The sequence below is a fragment of the Xenia sp. Carnegie-2017 genome, unplaced genomic scaffold, assembly GCF_021976095.1.
Source record: "Xenia sp. Carnegie-2017 unplaced genomic scaffold, XeniaSp_v1 HiC_scaffold_21, whole genome shotgun sequence".
NCBI lineage: Eukaryota > Metazoa > Cnidaria > Anthozoa > Malacalcyonacea > Xeniidae > Xenia > Xenia sp. Carnegie-2017.
This window is the reverse complement of record NW_025813484.1, coordinates 9,166,520-9,191,585: the sequence shown is the minus strand read 5'-3', so window position 1 is coordinate 9,191,585 and position 25,066 is coordinate 9,166,520. Positions and strand designations below refer to the sequence as shown.

General features: G+C 34.0%; 4 protein-coding genes across 11 annotated transcripts in view; 3 read left to right on the top strand and 1 right to left on the bottom strand.

The window, feature by feature from the left end:
* The window catches only part of LOC124444624 (nose resistant to fluoxetine protein 6-like), a 26,774-nt gene extending 1,708 nt beyond the window's left edge, over positions 1–25,066 (bottom strand). For 3 of the 8 annotated variants that reach the window (XM_046995243.1, XM_046995241.1, XM_046995242.1), the window contains exons 1-16: positions 17,544–17,907; positions 16,938–17,080; positions 16,764–16,854; positions 16,605–16,692; positions 15,996–16,270; positions 15,745–15,918; positions 15,580–15,673; positions 15,075–15,173; positions 14,804–14,972; positions 14,578–14,657; positions 14,038–14,178; positions 13,813–13,963; positions 13,473–13,665; positions 13,059–13,201; positions 12,584–12,698; positions 61–11,916 (exon numbers count right to left, since the gene is read on the bottom strand). In XM_046995243.1, coding sequence (XP_046851199.1) covers positions 11,816–11,916; positions 12,584–12,698; positions 13,059–13,201; positions 13,473–13,665; positions 13,813–13,963; positions 14,038–14,178; positions 14,578–14,657; positions 14,804–14,972; positions 15,075–15,173; positions 15,580–15,673; positions 15,745–15,918; positions 15,996–16,270; positions 16,605–16,692; positions 16,764–16,854; positions 16,938–17,080; positions 17,544–17,820 — 2,334 coding nt within the window. In that variant the 5' untranslated portion in view covers positions 17,821–17,907 and the 3' untranslated portion in view covers positions 61–11,815. Of the gene's footprint in view, positions 1–60; positions 11,917–12,182; positions 12,699–13,058; positions 13,202–13,472; positions 13,666–13,812; positions 13,964–14,037; positions 14,179–14,577; positions 14,658–14,803; positions 14,973–15,074; positions 15,174–15,579; positions 15,674–15,744; positions 15,919–15,995; positions 16,271–16,604; positions 16,693–16,763; positions 16,855–16,937; positions 17,081–17,543; positions 17,908–18,747; positions 19,116–19,332; positions 19,476–19,958; positions 20,152–20,298; positions 20,450–20,523; positions 20,665–21,104; positions 21,185–21,297; positions 21,473–21,890; positions 21,990–22,159; positions 22,254–22,369; positions 22,544–22,619; positions 22,898–23,085; positions 23,174–23,248; positions 23,337–23,410; positions 23,548–24,694 lie in introns of those variants that run through there. The other 5 variants (XM_046995245.1, XM_046995240.1, XM_046995244.1 and 2 more) reach the window with 5 other exon arrangements.
* On the top strand, positions 3,325–4,635 carry LOC124444638 (D(5)-like dopamine receptor). The gene has a single exon (XM_046995270.1). The coding sequence runs from the start codon at positions 3,325–3,327 to the stop codon at positions 4,387–4,389; it is 1,065 nt and encodes a 354-aa protein (XP_046851226.1). The 3' UTR covers positions 4,390–4,635.
* LOC124444626 (R3H and coiled-coil domain-containing protein 1-like) lies at positions 5,040–7,768 on the top strand. Its single transcript, XM_046995250.1, has 8 exons — positions 5,040–5,302; positions 5,508–6,600; positions 6,694–6,790; positions 6,867–6,948; positions 7,032–7,102; positions 7,211–7,309; positions 7,388–7,528; positions 7,610–7,768. Exons 1-8 carry the CDS (start codon positions 5,061–5,063, stop codon positions 7,666–7,668), a joined length of 1,884 nt encoding a protein of 627 aa, XP_046851206.1. The 5' UTR covers positions 5,040–5,060; the 3' UTR covers positions 7,669–7,768.
* On the top strand, positions 8,606–9,776 carry LOC124444640 (histamine H2 receptor-like). The gene has a single exon (XM_046995272.1). The coding sequence runs from the start codon at positions 8,606–8,608 to the stop codon at positions 9,551–9,553; it is 948 nt and encodes a 315-aa protein (XP_046851228.1). The 3' UTR covers positions 9,554–9,776.

Below are 25,066 nucleotides of genomic sequence, written 5' to 3'. Positions count from 1 at the left end.
AATTAATTTACCTCATGTTGCGAGAAATTTGTTTTTTATCGTAACAACATTCATACATACACGAAATCTTTGCCATTGACCATTATTCTTCATCATTTCATCAGACTTTATCATTTACAATTATTTCTACTTCTTTAGAAACTGGGAACAAGTACTTAAAAGCTGAATCAAATTTCTCAACATCTAAAATAAACTGCTAAAAATTTAATTAAAATCGTCGATAACTACGAATAATGTCCTAAAGTCGGTTTTTGATACTCGCTCATTTCCTTATGCAGGTAGAATGCTCAAGTAAAACATAAAATGACTCTCGTCAAAAGCGCAGACAAATGAAATGAAGACATTGTCATGCAGGAAGAAAACGTGCTGAAATACATTTTCATCCCGGTCCAAATGATCCCATGTAAAGTTGAAAAAATGTTGCAGGTAATAAGGGTAAGTTAGTTTGAGCTGAGTAGATCGAAAATAACTCCTACTTGAATGTTAAATATGTACAATTAAAACGTTTAAGAGTTTACAGTATTTTATCGTTTGTTTCCAACACTACCATACATTACGGACCAAGATATTTAATATCCCGTGTTCTCCCGTTAATGAAAGCTTTACATCTTGGAATTCAATAATTTCGATATGCGCGTTGCGATTTGTTGTCTACATGTAAACAAAAACTCACGTGTTCTCCCTCTCCCACTCATTTGACAACTTAAGAAGCTGGTATTAAAAGCATTCCCAGTAATGCAGTGAAGCAAGTATAAAATTACCGCGTGCTTTCGTGTCTTTTATTGGCTATACTGGCATTTGATTGTGAAGATAAATGAGATATTATCAGCATATATAACGCAAGATATAAAGAAAATTAAAGATCAGCTGACTAAAAATAGTCCATTCAAATTGGATTGTCGTCTAATAGCGCACATTTAAGGTTAGTGTCATTTGCTTTTATTTGACTATATTATTAAAACCATTAATAATCGCATATATTCTTAGTTTTATCGCTTTTTAACCGGCATTCGGTTCGCATCTATTGTCAAATAGTTATTCAGCTATATCTCATCGTGTATCACAAAAAGATATCTTCATTTTTACCATTACGTAGCTACATCTGCAGTGGCATGGAAATCTTTTACATAAAGAATCTTTTCCAAACATTGCATGTAAAATACACAGATTTGACAGAATACTGTGAAAGATAACATCACATTATTACACAGAGTTATCCATTACCTCTTCCAAATCATTTTTAATTAATGACATTTTTCTGCTCTCAATAATATCTTTGCCGACCATTCCTTTCGTTTTTAAGGAAAGTGTCAAATTAACACAGGATTTCTTGGCCTAAAAGACCAGAAGTTTGAAAAATCTTTTCCCTCAAGCATAGTGGGGGGGATTGTGCGACCTTGGCAGGTTTGTACAGATTGATCAACAGACAAAATAAACTGACCTCACAATTTTGTCATGAATACATGTTTATTGCACTATTCACGATGGCAGAATTCAAAATAAAAATCACTATAAGACCTTTATAAGTTATAAGACGATTTAACATTAATATTTTGTAATCCTTTAAATTCAACCTTACCCAGAGCGTTTCGATGTTTGTTTTACTAATAGCCACTGCCAGCCACCTCGAACATTTCACTGTCGATTGATGGTTTTGAATCAACCAGAATCGCAGAATTAAAAGAGTATATTACTATGGTATGATTGAATATACGTCAGAAAATGCTGTTGATTATTTCTTATTCTCCCGTTTTGTTAATTAAAATGGCATGGATTGTACCTACCTCATTGCAATGATCAAAAAATTTCCTCAACTTCTCAGGCATCAAATGTCAAGAGGAGAATATTAAAAATATTACTAAATTTGGTAGCCACAAGAATAACTAGTTTGGCAATGACTTTGATTTTACTCGGATGAAGAGTCTTTCAAAGGCATCATTTTAATTAATTTATAATGTAGAAAAATGCCACAACTTTTAAGGAAGAAATTTAACAATCAAGTAACGCCTTAATGGAACATCATTAATTACTTATACGAAATGTGTGAAAACTGTATTGATGTATTTTCAACCAAATTTCTTCAGCCAAAAAAACTCAACTTAAGGGGCAGATGTATAACTCAATGAAATTTTTAAACAGACTCTAATTATAGATACATATCTTGAGAATTTACCTCACATCACGAGGAAAAATTGATTTCTTTAAACCAATTGCATTTGCATTTATATCAGTACCCGTAAGGCTTTCCATGATTATCTTTACGTAAACGCATAGACGCTAAAACACTTTTCCAAGCATACTGCATCGATATTACACTTCTTCAAAATTCTGCACTTTGAAAAAAAGTCACGCAATTTGTGTCAACGATGTCTGCATCATTTTCGAAATAGATTATTGCCAAGAACACTCCGGAAGCCTTATTTACATTTCTCATATTTGGTATAGGTACGTATATGCGATTTTGTAGAATAAATACTAGTTTGTGGTGTTCACAAATGCTTAATCAGTTCTATATTATATAGCATGCAATTTCATAAATGTTTTGCATGTTTTTACGATACAAGCATACAGTTTTGGTAAAAGGTCATAATGTTATCTGCCTTAGTATAGATACATGTAGACGTATAATATAAGCCTCGTAGTCAATACATGCTTCGTCATTATCTAAGCCCGCCCAACAACACTAAATAACGTACGAGTGTAAACATATTTAAAGTATACAGAACTTACTTATTATCTGCTAAAGTTTTCATTGAAAATGATAATCGCATAAAAATATTGTCATAAATTTCAAAATTATTAAAATCCAAAGCATTGCCAGATGATGCAATGAACAAATGCTGTCCGAACAAGCAAAGATGAAATCTATAAGTAATTTATTTCTAGAACAGTCTGTATTGGGCTGTTCAAGATATTAAGCCCTATCTGTCCCTATTCTTCAATTTAAATGCATCGTTAGTCTTTGCAAACTTACAGGAAATGGATTTGGGAAAGATTAAACGAATTTGCAACAAAAATCAAAAGTCTTCGTCGACAGAACGTTTGTAGGGGCTAGTAAATTGAAACTAGATATCGGTGCTTGTTTTACGAAAGTCTGAATTGTTTTTATTTTCAAATCAAAATATATTTAGTACTCTCCAGCTCAATAGAACAGATGGCATCGTTTCTTTATTCAATATTTATCTGTTTAATTGTTTTTTTCAGCTGTAGGGAAGAAGACGAATTGTAAAAATAACAGTGACACCCACATTGAGGAAAAAATCTTCATGTATTAATGACTCATTTCATGATTTCTCCACTTTGAAGAAGGAGCTGAAGACAAACATGGACAACTCGTCAGAAAACACAACTACGTATCAAGCGAGTGGCTCAAATGTTGGTCTTGTGGTAGTTATATGTAGTCTTATACCGTTGACTGTGATTGGAAATTCCCTCGTTTGCATTGCGTTTCTAAAGTACCAGAAAGTCCGTACGACAACAAACTGTTTTCTCCTAAGTTTGGCTATCAGTGACTTGATAGTTGGGTTAGTTTTGATACCATTGTGGATTGGTTTTCTTTTGTCAGATGGCTTTAGGGAGCTACCAATTTCTTTTCATGACGCATGGGTCATGATCGACATAACTTGCAGTGTTTCTTCCATGTCGAATCTTGCTGGTGTAAGTCTTGAACGCTGGTATGGCGTTTGTTATCCATTTAGGCACAAAAGAATGGGTATAAAATATCCAATAATGGCTTGCACTGTCGCATGGATTTATTCCCTAGGTGTCGCGCTGTTGTATATGCTTAAAGACAAAATTTCTTGGGTATTTACATTGATTACAACCTTGGGGCTTTGCGTGCCGTTTTTCATAATGATTTTTTCATACACCGCAATTGCACGCAAGATTAGACAAAAAACTTTATTAGATACTCCACAGCAAGCTCGCATCGAGTGTCGTACAATACGCACATTGGTCTTGCTATCGTCGATTTATATTATCTGCTGGCTGCCTTTTGCTGTTGGTTCAATAATAATCGTTTACTGCCACAAATGTGCAATATACGTGCACGAGAGGCCAGTATTGCAAAACTTTCCAAAGATATTACATTATGCTAATTCCTTTATGAACCCACTCCTTTATTCTTTATTCAATCCAAGTTTCAAGGCAGCGTTCAAACATTTATTGTATGACTCTCGTCGACGACCTGGAAGTATGCGAGTAAGAAGTTCATTCATTGGTGACAGAACGATGTCGACAACTCACACTAATCACACCAATCACAAGATAACTGAAATTTTACCTCGCCTAACTGTCGACCAGAGAAAATCAAATTCCATTGATAATCAAAGTAATTCCTTAGAGAATGTCAAATTCTTACAATCAAAGGTCCTATTTTTACAAAATTAAGCTGCATTGCGATATGACCACCTGATAAGGATGAAGATTAACAGAGACTGAAGATAAAAACTGGCTGGAAATTTTTATCTAGCAACTAACAAAGATGACTTTTAGTAGAACGGGAAGGTTGTAGAGCCTTTTCTAGTCTAGATGGTATATTTATACTTATGAATACAAGAAAATCAATAAAGACAACCCGTTTCATAATAGGAAGAAACAGATTCGGTGTTGTTGTAATCAACGCTATCGCAAAAATCATGTATTTTATTTTGACTAATGATTTCTAAATTCCGACTGCTAAACTTATTCCGAAAAGATTATATGTTCCTTCGATGATCATCAACCTATCTGAATTTTTTAGAAATCATTCAAACGGTTTAAAAATGTATAAGATGAACAGGTTCCAAGTATGGCATTTACAATTACCGTGATAAGACGGCTGACCAGTACAAGCAGACGCGCAGGCTCGCGTCAGAGGACACTGTTGTAAACAAATTGTAGTGAGGAAGTTTGAACCTTTCTTCTGAAAAATATATCTTCATTTAATGACATTATTTTATGCTGAATGCTAATAGAAAACCTTAAGAAATTAAATGGACGGAGTATCCTTAAGTAGCAGAGATATTTAAGCGAGAAATACAACAATGTTTCGATCGTCTATCGCGACTATTTATTTATAAATGATCACCTCACTTGGAATTTATTTGCACGACATAAATGAAGAGAGATTTGTAGAGTTCATTGAAAAAGAGTTGAGCTACTTTGGAAAGCAAAGATCGTCTAATGCAGTGCTTCTTTTTCCAAGTTTATCAGCAAGATATAGATTTCTAATACATAAAATCGTCGATAAATTTTCTGCTTTTGAAAGTTATTCGATTGGTTCAGACCCATGGCGACGACCCGTAGTTTACTTTAGAGCAAAGTAAGAAGCTTAATTTGTTTACTTAGAAACTGTAGAAAGGGGAAAATGGAATGAACAAAATTTCCTCATTAATTTTATCTACGATAATTTAAAATCGGGTTTTTGTTAAAAAGGAAAGGATAATCAACATCTCTACACTTACTATTTTAAATTTTCTACATACTTTACATCCGCGATTTTAATTCCAAGAAAAAATCTTTTGCAGGCAAAGTCCAGCATCCATGAATAGTTCTGAAGGAACACAACAAGATTGTCGACAATTTCTACTCCAAAGTGGGGGGAGAGGGGAAAAAGAGGAAGGTGAAAGTGGAAGCTCTCCTTCAAATCAAAGGCCAACTCAAGCACTTTATACCCCTGGTGCTTTTAGGAAACAAAGAAAAAATGTAAAAGATAGCAGTTCGAAGTCAGCTTTTGGTGATGGGATTTCTAGAGCAGACAAAACAACAGAACATATTGGTGATGATGTCCTAGGCAAGAAAACAAAACATGCGGGTATAGACCAGAAAACAGAACATGCTGTTGATGATGATATTAAATCATTTGAAATAATTGAGGAAAAAAATAAAACATTAGGTCCAGTTAAGAATGACAAAATCAAATTAGATAAAGATACATTAGCAAACATCTCAAAAGTTGAAGGAGATGTCCTGGAGGCAAGCGATGAAAGACTCAGAACTAATGCAAGCAACGAAATTGAGGAAGAAAGAAAGATTGAGGAAGAAAGAAATATTGAGGCTACCATAGACAACAAGACTGATAATGAAAGTAAAGATGAACAAAAAAATGGTTTTGATGTTCATAAAAACAATGTTAATGTTGATAAAAATTTTGATGAAATGAAATGCTCCATTGATAAAGATGAAAGTTTAGAAACATGTGATAAGGCATCTCAATTGGACGTATCTGAAAATGAGTTGATTCCACAGAAAAATGAAAACATTCATGATGATGATGATGACTATAAATTACTGGTCAATGAATGTCGCTCGACGGCTAAAACAAAACGTCAACAAAAGAAAGAAGGCAAATTGAAGAAAAAACAAGGAAAATTGAAGAAGAAACAGTCAAAATTGAAGAAAGAAGAGAAATATGCAACAATCAGTAACGATGTTTCAAATGTAGACGATGAAGCATTAAACGAAAGGAAAAATGAATTACCTTCGTATGATAGGACGAAAGAAAGTCTGGATAACACTAGGGATGATGACGTTAATGACAAGGACGGATCAGATGAGGAAGACTGGGACAGAGTATGGAATGAAGATGGAGAATGTTTAGATAAAGAAATGCTTGCGGAGGTATAAATATACACTTCCGATCTTTGTTGTGTGTTGCAGCAACGTTACATTGACTTAATGTAAAATATCTCAAGATTGTTCAATGTTTTCCAGCTCAACAAACAAATTGACACAACTGATGTCGAGATAATCCCCACGCAGTTTGATTACCTGTCGTTTAAACCGAATGACGTCATTCTTGAAGAAGACGGTGAGTTTCTACATGTGTTTAATGTTAACGTTGCCAAACTCCAATAATAAACAATGACTTGTTTGTGCATTTTTAGTCTTTGATCACGTGTTGGAAATCTACGACTTTTCTCCAGAATTGGAGACGCACCATCTCATGAATGCTTTGTCAAATTTACAGTACGTCTACAACACATTCGACGTTTAACTTTTTAACATAATTCGTGCAATTTCTCTGTCCGTGTGCGTTTCCCTGTTTTCAGGAAGCAAGAGGTTTCCATAAAATGGGTGGACGATACACATGCGTTGGCGGTGTTTTCAAGTTCCGCGACAGGTGAGAGTTTAATTATGTAGCTAGGTAAGATACTGTCTGAAAGTGGAAGAGTTTCTGAAGCCAAGTTATGTTTTGTAAACAATTGATTACGTAATGACGTTTTTATAGCATTGCAAGCGTTGAATCAATTTGTAAATCCTTTGCTGAAACTTCGTCCCTTACACCATGGAACTGAACAATCAAAACGCAAAGCTAGGAGAAACACAGGTTGCAAAGCAATACTTTAACGATGTGATCGTGTTAATTCCCGTCTAAGTTGTAATAATGGTGATTTTTATTTTGTAGAGTTTCTTCGTCCTTATAAAGAAAGACCAAAGACGACGAATTTGGTCGCGAACCGTTTGGTAACGGGGGCACTTGGCATGAAGACAAAAATGACAAAAGAAGAAAGACATCTTGAAAGAGAGAAAATAAAATTCGAACGAGGTTAATGTCGGTTGTTTGTTTAACTCCAAAAGCAATGAAATGTTATTCGCACTTGATGACAAAAAGTATTCGTTGTTTCAGATAAAAAGATAAACAAGGAAAAACAGAGAAGGGATTTATGGGAAAGAGACGATATTTAAATTACATTTTTTACATGTTAATATGCGTATTTTTATCTATTTTTAATTACAAAATGTAAATGAAAACTTCATGCTAGAAAAGGATTTGTTGATAGCTAAATAATGTTTTTACGGGTTTTTTTTTGTGCACATATGGTTTTCGCAATCTTTTAATGTGCGTTTTTTTGGCACACCTGGTGGTGATCAGAACGATAAGCCGATAAATTCCTCCCATCTTGCATTAAGGTATAATATATCTGGCACGAGGTTACAAAACAGCTTCCCATTAACTCGTGGCTAATTTAAAAGTGGAATTTCAGTAATCTCAATCTGCTTCGTTGTGCGTGCAGCACGTCACGACTGGACTAAAGTACAACTTATTCAATGCACATTCTCTGCGTAAAGAACAGAACTTTGGCGTCTTTCAGTTGCATAGCATGACATTGCAACATATTCATTACTTATGAAATATTTTACGTTAATCCATGCACAATATTATTGATTAACGTATTTGTAATTGCATTAGCTATGCAATCACGCGCAATTGACGTAAATTTTTCTAAAACTGTTTCGGCCGTCTGTTGTGCGTTCATTATAGCGCAGCAGGAAGGAATTATGTCCAATCCTTCCTTACCTAACATACGCAACATTCATAAACAATGCGAAAGCAAAACTGTCATTTATTGATTCAACCAGACAGACTATGTCAACACACTCCTCAATAGTGGAGCATACATTTATTGATGATGACAGGAATTTGTAGAGAGAATTACTATAATTGATTTAAGCTAACCATGATTATGCAAAGTGCAGAGTTTATACAATCACACTGATCTACACTGACGCTGTAACCAAGAAGTTGATTTCATCAGAGAAATGACGTTCACAAAACATCTACTTATATTCTGGATTTAATCACATCTCTAAAAGATTCAAGACATCTCTTCCTTTAACGAGAATGCCAGCAAGTTCGAATGTGTCTTTTTCTCCGTCGGATGTCGAACTCGGTGTTGTGATAACAATAAATTCTGTGTTTAGCCTTTGTGGAACAATCGGCAATGTTGGTGTTTGCTTGGCATTCTTAATGTGCAGGAATCTTCGAAATACAACTGGTGCATACATCTTCAGTTTAGCTTGTTCTGATCTAATTGTTTCTTTTATCGCACAGCCAATGTTCATTGTGAAACTAGTGTTGCATTGTAAATTCCAAGTCAACTCTATGGTGATGGAAGTGATCAGAAAAACACTAACATGGATTTCACTGTTGGCCTCCATTGGAAATCTTCTTGGCGTAACGCTTGATCGATATTTTGTCATCTTCCATCCATTACGTTATACAGCGAGAAGTCAAAAAAACATGGTTTTCATGATACTGACAGCAATATGGACGATTGCTTTCGTTTTGGGCATTCTAACAGCTAAATTCAAGTTTGCCAAATTCATTGGACAAGTTTACGTATTATTCTTAATCATTGTCGTTATTATTCCATTGTATTGTCGAATTTTACTCGTCGCTCGAAGGCATGCTCGCATTATACGCGTTTCTTTCTCCCATTTCCAAATGACCAGCAGAGATAAAAGAACCGATTTTCGAGAAACAGAAGTGAAACACAAAGTAGAAACGAACAGCTTGAAAACAGTTGGCATAATTGGTACAATTCTTGTGGTTTCCTGGTTTCCAAATCTCATTTTGCCATTTTTCTATCGAGCAGGTTTTAATGGTAAAGAGATGTTACGAGCGTTTCAATGGGCAAATACCTTGGCACTTTGTTCGTCCGCATGTAATCCCCCTGTCTACTCATGGAGAGACAGAAGATTTCGTAAAGCTTTGAATACAACTTACAACAAATGGAAAGCTAGACGATCTATTTCCTCAGATACAGGACCGCAGACACAGTGTATATAAACAATATAACTAAAACGTTGTACAAAGACTAAAAGCTGCTTAAAGATGAGGTACTGCTTATTGTAAACTATTACGTGAAGGACACATCATTATTAGTATTAAATAATGCGTAGTTTAGAGTATATATGAATGACATTAACCAGTGCATAACAAAAATATACTGTAAAATAATACAGTGATGACATTTAATGACGATAAATAAACAGTAAATATATATGGGCAACATCTGTCGATTCCTGTAAAAATTTTGAAGGACTGCATGTTGATAAATGCAAGTCACAGTTTCAGACCATGTATAAGTCAACTCCACAAATACTTTAACCATCCGGTACGTCATTACGTCACGTAGCAGAATTGAATTGTGGGAATGATGGGAGATGTATTTGAGCCTCTCCTCTAACACCTTGTTGAACTTTTGTCACTCAAATCAATGTCCTTTTTCTACATGATCGTGTGAAATTTTAATGTTACTTTTGAACGGTGAAAATAATTCGCACAATCAGAAAATCATAGGAGTTTCATCTTGACTGAGAAAAATTTGACTGCTCTAATATGATGCTAGCAGGTATCTCTTTGACAAAGTAGACAGATGTGCAAAAGGGAAAGCGTGGCAAACAAATCACTTTAAGAAGCCGGCTATTTATGCCTTATCTCTCTTCACCAAAGCTGTTTCTAGGACTTTGAACTTTGCTTCTTTTTAAGCAAGTAAAAAATTTCGGCTATCCGACCAAAACAATGCAGTGCCATTATTCAATGCTTGCTTGATCCAATGTGACTATCCATTTCGTTGTGTTCAATTCTAATTGAATTTCTAAGCCTCTAATGATAGCTTCCTATGATTAAGGTTATTCATTATTAATACAAGCGTATGATTGCTTATTATAGAAATTTTGATTGAAAGAATTGTCTGGAATCACGCTATTCATTGTAATAAATTTGACACTTATCAATATTCAAGTCTAATAAAAAAATTGGCAATGACATGTTCAGAATAGTCATGGTAACGACACCTTTGGACGCTAAAAAAATAGTTCATCTCACATATGATGGAAAACTTTGCCAAGGTCGAGTTTCTTTGAACGTTGTTTATCATGAAGTTAAGCATTCGTTTTTTGACGTTTCTTATGTCTCTTCAAAGATAAGATCTCATTGATGTCTGCGCGTATTTGTGTGTGTGTATGCCTTTGCAAGAATTGCTAATTAAACTACGAATATTGGAGCAAAAGTTTATAAAAGCAGCTGCGATATTCATTTCATAGAAGTGTAAGATAGTCAATGACAAACTATTACGTTATAATAAAATATATAACATTGATTTGTAAAGAACGAGTGACAAAATCAAAGATTCCTTCGAAACGAAATATTAAGAACATATGCGTCGAAAGTTATATTTTGGAAAACCATTTGACGAGGTACTTTCAAGAAATTTCCAGCTTATGGCAGTAACTGCGTAAAGTTTTGTGATAAAAATGTTATAAATGGTCCAGATCTTCCATATCTAATGAACAAGACGACGGAAAATCAATCTTCAAAGACGTTTGATTTAACAGACATAGAAATTGGCATCCTTTGTGCGAGCAATCTTCTCTTTAGCATGACAGGATCATTGGGAAATATGCTTATTTGCTTTGCTATTCTACGTTCAACGAAACGAAGTCAGACACTGAATGTATTCATCCTAAGTATGGTCTGTTCTGCTTTACTGGTATGCTTGTTGGCTCAGCCCATGTTTGTCGTAAGCTTATTGAAACATTATCAAGAAGAAAATGTTGAGAATTCGTTTGAGACAATTCGAAAATGTTTCGCATGGACGTCTATGCTTGCATCTGCTGGTAATGTTCTTGGCGTTACATTAGATCGATATTACTCAGTAGCAAAGCCTTTAAAGTACAATAATGAAAACACGATACCAGCATTTGCACTTGTGACATTTCTTTGGACAATTGCTATTGCTTTGGGCATCGGAGCCGTGTTCGAGAAAAAATTAAGATATATTGCGTTGATTTATGTCATGATCTTAGTAATTGTCCTCAGTTTGCCTTTATATAGTCGGATTATCCTCATAGCGGCTAAACACAGGAGAGATATTGCAAAATCGTTTCGGACGTCAAGCCTTGTCCCGGAAGACGAAGAACATCACACTCGGAGAGATCGTTTACGCGTTTCACTAACATTAAATCGCAGTGTCCTTGTTACAATCGGAATAATATTTGTCGTGTTCGTAATTGGATGGTTCCCTCTTTTAATAATGCCTTTCGTTTATCATTTCCATGTAAAAAATCGGAAAGTTATATTGGATATTTTACAATGGGTCAACACACTTGCTATGTGTTCGTCAGCCAGCAATCCGTTGGTGTATGCAGCTACGGATAAAAAATTACGACACTCAATTCAAGCAATACATAAAAGATGGTCGACCAAACGACCTCAGCATACAGTTGCAATGAATGCATTTCGATCCAGGCAGGCGGAATGCATGGAGAATGATAAAGAAAAGCAAACAAGCTCAGACCAACTCCGAGCTGTACAATGAATAGAGACCTCGAAAAAACTCTGCGTGAAAAATAGCTTAACAAACCAATAGCTTCGTAATGAAAGCGCTGTAGGATTTATACAAGTTTACATGAACTTCCGCTGGCAGGCACTTTAATTGATTTGCCGCAATGCTTTTTCACTCAAAAAAGATGTCTTCCTTAATGCTCTACATCAAAAGTTTTAAAGTATAGCATATGAGGTAAAAAAACCGAATTAGCTATCTATAATTGTATGATTCGTTCATAATATTCAATTAAATGTAAAAAAACTCGAAATTTCATAGTAACATCCATCACATGAATGCTGTTATTTTAGTTCAGCAGTTTCCAGCCACTCGTAATTAATTCATATAAAAAAAAACTCTCAAAATGGAAGGGATGCATACAAAATCCCACAGAAATGCTAATTTATAAAAGACGAATAAAAAATTCATAAGATCAAAACATCCATCCTCCGTAAACTTAGATCAACGATGTTACGATCAAGAAAACAAACCTCTGATTTTCCTGATTATAAGATCTTCTATGTTATTACATGGTAACTCGACAGTGACAGCCAGTGCATAAGCTGCAGCATAGGAAAGGACAATCGCTGATATGAAGTAGTATGACTACAAAAGAATACGACGGAATTATATACATCACAGCACAGCATGAAGGTTACACATTATCTAATGCACGTCAAGGTCCGTATGATTTATGGAGACCTTGTAATCAGATACGTGGAAGATGTGAAGGAACCATGTCGCTCATTTCTTCTTAATAAGCAACTGATTTCCAGGTACGTATTATCAAAGGTTAAAACAATAGATTCCTAATGATATGAACAATGATATTTTGAAATCTATATATTAGTATAAAAGCCTGTTGGTCGGCTACGATGAAATTGTCCCATGAAAAATAAGTCAGGTTATGTTTCAAATTGACCAACGACTGCCAAACCATAATTTGATATACTTCATGTTACTTACAACATTAAAGAAATCGTAATGAATTTGTCCTTGTGCGCCAATGAACATTACCAAGAGAACAAAAATATGAAGCAAGTAAACGTTAAACGTCAAACGACTCAGAGGAATCCAGAATTTTGCAGACAAGAATCTACCAACAAGACCTAGTGAATGAACACAGTATGCCTAAATCAATAAATATTTCAACTCTCAAGAAACCGAATAGAACCAGATTGATTTTCAGCAACAAACAGTTAACAAAGGCAAATAAAACCTGGTCTTCTTTAATCATCAAAAAAACATTCCTCGAAATGATTAAAATTGTAGGTTTAGGTTTTTAAAAACCGACCAAAATTCGCTCAAAATAAATAGAAAAATTGCAGTCAGTTGAATGACAGTGGAGATAACACAAAAATAAACACAAAATTTACGTACATCCACTGTTATAATGACAAGAATATGTAACCCAGGCAAGAGCGAGAGCCCACAACAATCTTTCAAACATCCCAAATGCAACTCTTCCAGCCAATGGCCATTCTTTAGAACCAATCACAATAGACTTGTGAGGACCGTAAACCAATAGCATACCAACAGTAAAAGCAATTGCCCAACCAAGAAGAGTGATCAACTAAAAATGTGAAAATATATTGAAAATACAATCTAGAAATTTAACTTTACTAACATTTTCACAAAGATTACCACTATCCGTTAACAAGAATATCAATAAACACAGATGATACGATTATCAGTAATCAAAACAAGGGCCATTTCTCACCCAAAACAGACGAGGATTTCGCTGTTTGTTATAATAACGGTGACATGATTTGTACAAGACGTAACCAAGAACAAAACCAACGAGATAAGGTTGAGCTCGACACCAAGGTTTAATGTATACGTAGGAGTTAAATTCTTCAGACTTTTTTTTCCTAAAAGAAATCAAACAATCGTGATTAAAATCAAAGAACCTTAACAGGTTAAAACTATTAATTTCAATCATTACATTTCAGGTGACATATGCGCAGCTTCACCAATTCTTAAAGACATTACGGGATCCAAATCATAATATCCAATAACAAAAGCAATAGCAGCAGTAGATAGAGCCATTAAACCACCAGGACCAATGATACCTAGCCATCCAAACCTTCAAAAACATTTTCAATGACACATTACTTTATTAAATTATGTTATGAAAACCACACACATAGGAAACTTATGTGAATGGTTTGCCCCAAGTATATCGTTGCATGTTTATGAATGTTGATCGTCCATGTTAGCAGAGTCCCGACAATGATCGTTGGTGTTGATGTTCAAAGATGTTTTGACAACGTTAGTAGTCATGTTTATGTTGATCATCTAGGTTAGTGAAATTCTCCTCATCTTTTCTCTTCATTCTAAAGATGACTATCGCTCTCGAATTCATCAGTCAATACTAACACAAACAGTCCTATTGAAGACTACACATACCTGGACTATCAACTTATACAAACATGTACGTACGTAACATCAGAAAACCGTTGCAAAAAATCTCTTTTATACATACTTGTACATTAATATCAACAAAGGAGGAGTTATTATGAAAAACTGCATGTCATTTGCCAGATACCACGTTACTGCAACACACTACAGTGATAACGTTTTAAAAAATATCAATATCATATTAAAGATTTATAAAGACAATTTAACGGTGTGGAAATCAAACAAAATCTTGGTAACTTTTCCTAAACACAATGATACAATGACGCCAACATATCGAAAAACATGCCTACCTCATCTTCAATCTTTGTTGGATAAAAATTATTAATGTACAGTAAATTTGTCCACCAATATTCCTTGCATAATTTATCTTCATACTGTGTATACCACAGCGGTCCCTCGGCCAGGAATCTTTTTAACTGTATCGAGATGAGTATGACCGCCATCAACGTTGGAGTTAGTCTAATTAACAGAAATATACATTCGACAATACTTGGAAAAAGCCTTTTCATGTGACTTATTCAATTCTAAATTATCTTTTAGAAATGTGAGATTTCCGCTTACCTCCAAAATCGATGAAAATAAAATAAAAACCAGTTAAATTTGGTAATTCCACCACTTTTTTGCAGCTTTCGAAAACACGTGTATGCTACAAGCAATCCACTGAAATTTGTAGAAACAATTTTATAATTTGAGCAAACGAAGGCTCAAGCTTTGTATCAGAGCAACTGAAAGAGTTTTAACAGAACATATTTATAAGAGTTACGACAGTAAGACGTAAATACATTTGCGGTCGTTCAAATTTGGTATTTCTTATATAGGTAGAAGTTTTAGATAAACTATGGTAGAGCGTCTATACTGCTTGGAGAAAACTCTCATCTGATAACCAAATTAAAATATGGATAAATACTAAATACTAAACATTACAAAATTTGTATACATTTTATTTCATATTTATCGTTTCGATAGAGTGACTTTACGCACTCTCTTTTGTAATTGGCCGTAAAAACAAGTTTTAAAAAGTAATTTTCGACCGCTGATATAGTACAAGAACTTTGAGATAACCTACCTCAAGAAGAAAAAACTATCAACAGAATAGTAGCCATTAATAACTGGCATAGCACTCAAACGTTGACTGTCTTCTATCACACCGGCTCTGTTGTCTATAGAATTACAACAAAAACGTTCATGACAATGTGCTTGTACATGTAGAATGATGTAAAATGAACAGTACCTGATAATGGATTAAGAGCAAATACCATAAAAAGATGACCCAAAATCACCCATGTGATACTGATCACGCGAATACCATTGATACATTTTATTGCAATCGGAGGTACGTTTGTGTTAAAGATCTTTTCTGTATTTCTTATCAACGAGAAGCACAGCAAAAAATCGCGTAAAAATGCTAAAAAACATAAAGAAAATTGAAATCTGAAAATGTTTTAAGTCAAAACATTTTTAAATAAATCACCAAAACTTTACCAAGAATAATATTGATGATATGATGAATTGGTGGTGTATAAAACGTTGTAGAAGACAGCAAAGGACTTTCACCATTCATTGAAACGTTTTGAACATCATCTTCGTTAAGTTTTTGATCTTTGGATCCAAAATTTTCCCACTGATAATTCTCAGAAGGAAGATGGTCATTATTAAAATTTGATAACTTGATCTTTTTAAGATCGTCCAACTCTTCCATGCTGAGCTCAACAACAGTACCCAATACGCAAAACAATAAAAGGACGCCAAAGAAAGCTCTGCAAAGATTACAGACAGGTAACAACACTATTATTTATAAAAACAATTGATGTCATTGGTGCTCTAGCTTGCCTGAGCCTGCTCACAATCTTCACTAAAAAAATGTACATCATATAGAAAGAATGATAAAATATTTTGTAAGATAAAACAAAACTCAATATTGCACAAAGTATTGACAAAGTTTTCGGGTTCAGACAACCAAAACAAACTTCTATGTAACTATTAAACCACATGCATTGATTTTTAAAACATTGATACCGAACATTGAATTTAAGATTTACAAAATCACCTTAAAAACAACAAAATTTGAAGTAAATTAATGATGCTACATACATTGTAATTTTAACACCAGTTGAATAAGTTGGCCCTTTAGGACAAAGAGTGCCAGGATAGTCTATCTCAACTCCAGTGAATTTTTTTACTAAAGACATAAAATGAATTTTTGTTCTTTGTCAAGGCTCATTGTAAATTGTTTAAACAAGAAATTCATACCTTCATTTAAGATAAACTTGGTTACAAAATATATATCATAGACATTGCAGGTTTTTGGAAAACAAGCACCCCAAAGGATTTTATCTAAGCTCTGTAAACACAATAAGATTTCATAAGATAATATGAAGGACTATTATTGACCGTATCTCAAAAACAATTGTAAAAATTTCTTACAACATTGAATTTTGGGTAATTAACATTTATTTGTGAGATGCAATATTTTGCAGATGACAACGCCAGACATTCACTATAAGAACCAAGCCAGGCTAGGTTTCCTCGTATAATACCACTTCTTGGTCGACCCACTGCATCCATATCTATCAATGGAAGATCAGGATATGACAAAAATAACAAGAAAAATACAATATGAATATACTCAAATATTTCATGAAAGATTGTAAAAACACTCGACAATAATTTTACATCACCATCATCACTATGCATTTCCATAGATACTCAAAAAAGTTAGGCTAGCAACACTATTCTACCTCTACGCATGCTGGTCATACCAGAATAACCTCACAGCCATGCTGGTACAACTACAGCCTATTTCTTAGGCTAGAGATGGCTCTACATTATTGCACCTCTACCAAACCTAACTTTGCAAATACCTTTCTGTCTAGACTGGATTTGATAATTTATTTTTTCTAGGGCAAGTACGCAATGTCCTGAATGTTCAGCATAACGGTCGCTGGCCGAAAAATTTTTAATTCAGTAGGGCATTACGTCATTTCGTAATTTCAGTGAAGCATTGTCATTTTTCCTGATTATTATACTCACATTGAAACAACTCGCGAGGATTTTTAGAAATCTTCGTTAAGTCTGTCATACATTCTGAACTTGTTGAGAAGTCCGTTTCATTAAATGCCGTCTTATTGATGCGATTGAGTAAAAAGGAGCGATAAACTGTACGTAAATATTGAGAAATGTCGTCCTGTTGAATTAACAAATGATTCGTCTGGCGTTCATTTTCATCTGTTATACTTTCATCAGCACTTGTTCTCGCATAACAAAGAAGAACGATAATCAATGTATAAAAGCATGTATGGTTTGCCATCTTCGTTGAATCAATGTTTCACTGTCCTGAACTACACTAATTTGTATAATCTAAATTTTTTATCCGGATTACGGAAAAGGACCGGAATCCAAGACTCCAATCATGTGATATTACTTTCGGGGGGGGGGGCTACAATTATTTATTAGTGGTGGGCGATAATAGGATTTTTTCATTCGATACGTCAGCGATATCGATAATTGCTGTATAATATTAATGGCATTTGTTACATTTGCCATTTGTGCAGAGGTGTATAGCAAAAATTTTAACACAAGGGGGTTCTGTTACGAACATCGCTTGAACATAAGTGTAAAATAGTGCTCTTTGTGCTGTTAAAGATAGCATACGTTTTTGTTATTCCTCCTTTCCGATAAGCTCTTCCATTCATTGTACATGCACATATTTGATAAAGTGCTTCCTTTAGTTAACGCCACACATTTCCTGTACACACAATACAATGACGTAAGAACCAGATAACAAATACGGCTAACCTGACGTTTACTCCTCATTTGACTATGAAGATGACTACTGCTAAGGTTGTCGAAACGTCAGTCAACAACAACAAAAACCGTCCTTCTCAGGACTATACCAACCTGGACGATCTACATTTACAAACATGTAACGATACTCCCGGGTTCAAACCATTTACTTAATTAAAAATATTGGTAAATAACATTAATAAAGACAGTCTTTTTTCAAACAACATATGACGATGTAAATTACCGTTTACAATTTTATGGTAATTTCTCGGATACAAATCATTAAAGCAGTTTATTAGGCATTTTTCTTACCACATGTCGAAACATTTGATTCTCAAAAATACTAACGATACCGGGTGCTAAATTTTCAACAACGGAAGTATCGATATTTTTTAGAAATATCGCCCACCACTGTTATTTATATGTTTATAAAACTTATATTTTAGCAAAGTTAATGCCCAAAAATTTTTGAAAATTATTATTTGATAATTGAAATTTAAATACAGTGCACAGCGTAAAGTTATGGCAAATTACAGGACTTCAAACAAAATCACGTGGTAACAATTTTTGAGTTCGATTGTTTGAGCAATGAAGTAGCAAAAAAATATTAAAGCAATCTCTCCGTTAATTTTAACTAAAGCATTTACAAAACAACAATTTTTGCTAAAATGATGTTTCATAAAGTTATGTTTAAGAATACCGAGTACGTAGTTTTTTAATGAGAAGATCTTCTATATTGTTACATGGTAACTCGACAGTGACAGCCAGAACATAACCTGCAGCATAGGAAAGGACAATCGCTGATATGAAATAGTATGTCTACAAAAGAACATGCCAAGTGTTAAAAACAAAAATTGACCTTTGTAAAAAGATCAAAGATAACGGATAATTCGTGAGGCAGGTTGCGTAAGGTGATTTGTCAAAAAGTCCATCAAAACGCCTTCAGCAAAACAACATTATTACAGCCACTAGACCACAGCCTGTAGCTGCTAGAACTGCTACGCAAAACATGCACAAATGTAGGATTGTTATTTACCATATTGTAAAGATCATAATGAATGTTTCCTTGTGCACCAATGAACATCATAACGAGGACAGGAAAATGAATCAAGTAAACATTATATGTCAAACGACTTAAAGGAATCCAGAATTTCGCTGATAAAAGCCGACTGATAAGGCCTAAAAGAAGAAAAACAATTCGTTTTCTGAAGATGTGAGGAGACTGATGTTGTGAATATGAACTGAAAGTTTGATAGCAACACTAAACAAGAAAAGTAGCAGTAAATTGTAAAAAAAATTACTAGACAAAAAAACTAGTTGACATATGGTAAATCGTTGATAAATCTATAATTGATCTTGCGGAAAGAATACTATAGTCTTGTCATATGGCTGGTTAAACCAAGCACATTGCAAGAATTTGACACAGCGATCGATTTGTCCTTCCTGTTCTATTTTAGTACGATGTTATAAACTGAAAACACATAATAAAATATATCAGAAGTAACAGACAAGGAAAGGTACAGAGTATAGACAGTAAAGCAGCTGTTTTTTTCTATAACATGTCCATGTCTAAGAACAAGTAGTAGACAGTGAAAATTTGCATGGCACGACAGGTATATAAGTATAGAGGCTGCATGTTATAGAGACACAAACTTTACTCACTCTCACTGTTATAATGACAAGAATATGTAACCCAGGCAAGAGCGAGAGCCCACAACAATTTTTCAAACATCCCAAATGCAACTCTTCCAGCCAATGGCCATTCTTTAGAACCAATCACAATAGACTTGTGAGGACCGTAAACCAATAGCATACCAACAGTAAAAGCAATTGCCCAACCAAGAAGAGTTATCAACTAAAAATGTGAAAATATATTGAAAATACAATCTAGAAATTTAACTTTACTGACATTTTCACAAAGATTACCACTATCCGTTAACAAGAATATCAATAAACACAGATGATACAATTATCAGTAATCAAAACAAAGGCCATTTCTCACCCAAAACAGACGAGGATTTCGCTGTTTGTTATAATAACGATGACATGATTTGTACATGACGTAACCAAGAACAAAACCAACGAGATAAGGTTGAGCTCGACACCAAGGTTTAGTGTATACGTAAGATTCAAATTCTTCAGACTTTTTTTTCCTAAAAGAAATTAAACAATCGTAATTAAAATCAAAGAGCCTTAGCAGGTAAAAATTATTATTTTCAATCATTACATTTCAGGTGACATATGCAGAGCTTCATCGATTCTTAAAGACATTACGGGATCCAAATCATAATATCCAATAATAAAAGCAATAGCAGCAGTAGATAGAGCCATTAAACCACCAGGACCAATGATACCTAGCCATCCAAACCTTCAAAAACATTTACAATGACGTAAAGGCTTTGTGACTAGACGTTTTATAACTGTGTATTAAAGAACTGGTGCCCAATATTCTACCAAATCGTTTTTTCACAAAAAATGTTCTGCACTGACATAAATACATTTCTGTTCTATACTACCTTCTCAGAGAAAACAAGACAACAAATAAAATAATCATTAAAGATAAGATGGCCTACTATCAGCAGCTTTTTCAGCGCATCACAATATACTTTTTCAAGCAGTTTGGACAAAACTAATTAGCTATTTTCCAATCAAAAATATATTTGCTGATTTAAACCAAATTTTATCACATATGCGTCAAAAACCACCAAAGTTTTTCTGCTAATTTATGTAATGAGTTTACCAAAGCTAATATCAATTTGAAAAAAGTTCCATGGGAAACAAAAAATAAGATATCTTTTCTATACATACTTGTACATCAACAACAACAAAAAAGGTGTGATTATGAAAAACTGCATATCATTTGCCAGATACCACGTTACTCCAAGACACTAAATAGTGAAAAAGTACTTCAATGTATACAATTATTAAAAAATAATCTTTCCTTCCAAACATTATTGCGCAAAAAAATCAACACACTTATTGAAAGATACAATGTTACTACCTCATCACCAATTTTTTTTGGATAAAAATTGTTTATGTAAAGTAAATTTGTCCACCAAAATTTATCACATGTTTTTTTTTGAAGCTGTGTAAGAAAACCCCAAGCCGGTCCGTCAGCGAAAAATCTGCCGACGTGCATTGCAAGGAGCATTACAACCAGTAATGTGGGCGTTAGTCTAAAATATCATTCAGAGAAATTTTGACAAAAAAACAACGGTGTAATTTATGTATATGACATGTAGATTACTTCCATTTCAGAACCATTGTAAGCTTTGGGTTGAACTTCTCGGTTAAGATGTGAAACTATGTGTTTGATGAACAGAAACTTATCCAAAAAGACATTTCATCATGTAAAGTAAGAATCAATATGTTTCATGTGAATTTCATCCATCATTTTATTAAGGATTGTTCAATGGTTGAATAATATTTCAGACTATTTTAAATGAAAAATGACATCAGGTTTATGATTGCAACAAGTTAAAATGAACAATATACGGTAGGTAGTTGACTTGTTTAACATATCTTCAAATTACATACTTATTGCCTGTAAACTATTTTCGAATATACTATATATAATAATCCAGTGTGCCATACCTCCAGTATCGATGAAAATAAAACGAAAACCAGTTAAATTTTGTAATTCCGCCACTTTTTTGCAGCTTTTGAAAACAGGTGTATGCTACAAGCAATCCACTGAAAAAGTAAAAATAAAATCGACAAAAAATGAAAATTTGTGAGGACTACATAGTCTCAATCAACTGACTCAAGTATGAAACTACAGTGACGTTTGAAGAACTAAGAAAAATAAATGTATCGAGGAAGAACTTAAGGATATTTTACTTTCTTTTATAAACGAAGCGTACCTTAGAAAGAAAAAACTATCCACAGAGTAAAACCCATGAATAATTGGCATGAAACTCAGCCGTTTAGCGTCTTCTAACAGACCTACTCTATTGTCTAAAAGTTAAAAATGGACAAAACATCGCCTCTATATTGTGTAATGAATTGAAAGATGAATTGACAAGTTAGTTATATACTAAAGAGCAAGAATAATAAAAACGGTATCAATATACCTATCAATGGATTTAAAGACATTATCTGAGTAACATGACCCAAAATCACCCATGTAATACTGATTACGCGAATGCCATTGATACATTTTATTGCAATCGGAGGTACATTTGTGTTAAAGATCTTTTCTGTATTTCTTATCAACGAGAAGCACAGCAAAAAATCGCGTAAAAATGCTAAAAAACATAAAGAAATTGAAATCTGAAAATGTTTTAAGTCAAAACATTTTTAAATAAAACACCAAATCTTTACCAAGAATAATATTGATGATATGATGAATTGGTGGTGTATAAAACGTTGTAGGAGACAGCAAAGGACTTTCACCATTCATTGAAACGTTTTGAACATCATCTTCGTTAAGTTTTTGATCTTTGGATCCAAAATTTTCCCCGATTTTATAATGGTCAAGAGAAACACGGTCGCTGCTCAAGCACGATAATTCCATCGTTTTACGGCTTTTCAACTCTTCCATGACGAGCTCAATAAATGTTCCCAGCAAGCAAGACAGTAAAAGAACACCAAGAAATACACTAATAAAATTGAAAAAAAGGGCTTGCACATAAACTTACGCAAGATAAAACAAGACTAATTAGTCAACTGCATATTCTGAACCATTTAACGAGTTCAAGTTTGACAGAAGTTACTCTTTTTGAGAAGATTTTCTTTAATGAAAAAAAAACAAGCAACTGTTATGACAAAATAGCAAAATGTTACTTACATTGTCACTTTCGAACCAGTTGAATAGGTTGGTCTTTCGTGACACATGGACGATTCAATGTTAATCCTATCTCCAGTGTATTTTCTTGCTATGTAAAAAACGACAAAAATGATATTTTCAACTCAGTCCAGGCTCATTGCATGCTTCAACAACAACGTCATGCCTTCGTAAAAGACAGCACGGAAAATATTGTTGGTATCCTTGACAGAACAGGCGTCGGGTAAACAAGTTCCCAAGCCGAACGATATTTCCTGAAGGACAATATTTGATTTTCATTTGAGATTAGTGCACAAGACTTTATAAAAATTAACTTTAAAGAACTTACTTCCATAGAAATGTGAATATCTATCTTTGAGAGGCAATATCTTGCAGACGGCAACGCCTGACATTCACTGTAAGAGCCAAGCCATACAAAGTTTCCACGTAAAATACCACTTCTCAATTTACCCACTGCATCCATATCTATCAATATATAGAGACCATACTCAAAGAAACATAAAAGAAGAAATAAAGCTATGTCTATGGCAATATACAAAACTAAAAGAAAGTAATTTTGATAAAATTGTAAAATTTATATTTGAATTGTAAAATGGTACAAAGCACACGTTGAGGGCTTCCTACCCATCATCGTAAGAAAATCGATAATTCGGAGAAGGGGAGGGTTTGTATTCATAAATACATAATTTCCAGCATTATGCTCTTTTGAGATCCATTGTTTTCAAGATGCAAATAGACATATGAATATGAGCCAAGCTTCCTACATTCATGTTGTCAACCAATACTGGAGGGAAAACCATAAAAGCAGTCATATTACAAAAAAATGTGCTTTTACGTTTGCGTTTAGACGCTGAAAGGTTTAACTTATACAAATTGTCACAAGCGTATGCATTTACCGAACAAGTTTGTTAGTGAGTCAACATCAAAACGAGGTACAGTGCTGCATGCATAAAAAGGACAATTACATGTATTTAAGTCAGTTTGCTGAGAGAAATATATTTTTGAAAATTAACTGTTTTTGATCAACTTATTTGGTGTGTGTAGTCGAGCCACGTTTGAAAACTTTTCTTCTGAAGGAAAACATTCGTGAATATTTTAGCATGTGAAAACACAGCGAGGAGTATGATCAGGTTTCAAGTGAACAAAAAAATATTCTTCATTTCAACTCTTCACATGAGAATCACGCACCTCAATCATGTGCCGACAACAACAAGCAAGTCGAATTACATTTTCACAAAAACTGATCATTGATCAATGAAATTTCCACGCAAGGATATCACAGGATAGTGCAATTTTAAATAAGAAACGCTTAGTTTATGATAAAGAATAGTTTTTAGATTTCTGCTCATACATTACACATTGTCTTATAACAATCAACATCATAAAGGCTCATAAAAGTCTACAAGATCTTCTAAGAACTATGGAAGCACTGATGAAGTGTACGTACAATGGTTACTTTACAGTTGTCGAGTATCTGATTTGATAGAAAATATTTGAAATTAGGAAAAACAGAACCATGCACTTTTTATGGTGAAAAAAGTGGGCGATATTTTATTCAAATAAACATAGCTCCTATGACTGTCATGAGATATTTCATTGACGCTATACTTACATTGTATAAAATTGTCAAAAAAATCCTTCCAACATTTTGGACTTATTGACAACTTTGTTTCATTAAATGCCGTCTTGTTGATGCGATTGAGTAAAAAGGAACGATAAGCTGTACGTAAATATTGAGAAATGTCGTTCTGTTGAATTAACAAATGATTCGTCAGGCGTTCATTTTCATCTGTTATAGTATCATCAGCACTTGCTCTCGCATAACAAAGAAAAACGATAATCAATGTATAAAAGCATGTATGGTTTGCCATCTTTTATTCTCTCATGTAGAACGATAGCGACTGACTAATGTTGTGTTGCAATCACTTCAGCCTTGTGAGTAAAATGTGACGATGAAAATCATCCGATTGACATTTTTTAAAGT

What these genes read in the sequence shown, in the direction of transcription:
- LOC124444626 (XM_046995250.1), top strand. Translation starts at nt 5,061, where the DNA reads ATGATCACCTCACTTGGAATTTATTTGCACGACATAAATGAAGAGAGA. An exon ending in CGTCATTCTTGAAGAAGACG is followed by an intron (nt 6,791 to 6,866) that starts GTGAGTTTCTAC and finishes GTGCATTTTTAG; the next exon opens with TCTTTGATCACGTGTTGGAA. An exon ending in GTTTTCAAGTTCCGCGACAG is followed by an intron (nt 7,103 to 7,210) that starts GTGAGAGTTTAA and finishes ACGTTTTTATAG; the next exon opens with CATTGCAAGCGTTGAATCAA.
- LOC124444638 (XM_046995270.1), top strand. Translation starts at nt 3,325, where the DNA reads ATGGACAACTCGTCAGAAAACACAACTACGTATCAAGCGAGTGGCTCA.
- LOC124444640 (XM_046995272.1), top strand. Translation starts at nt 8,606, where the DNA reads ATGCCAGCAAGTTCGAATGTGTCTTTTTCTCCGTCGGATGTCGAACTC.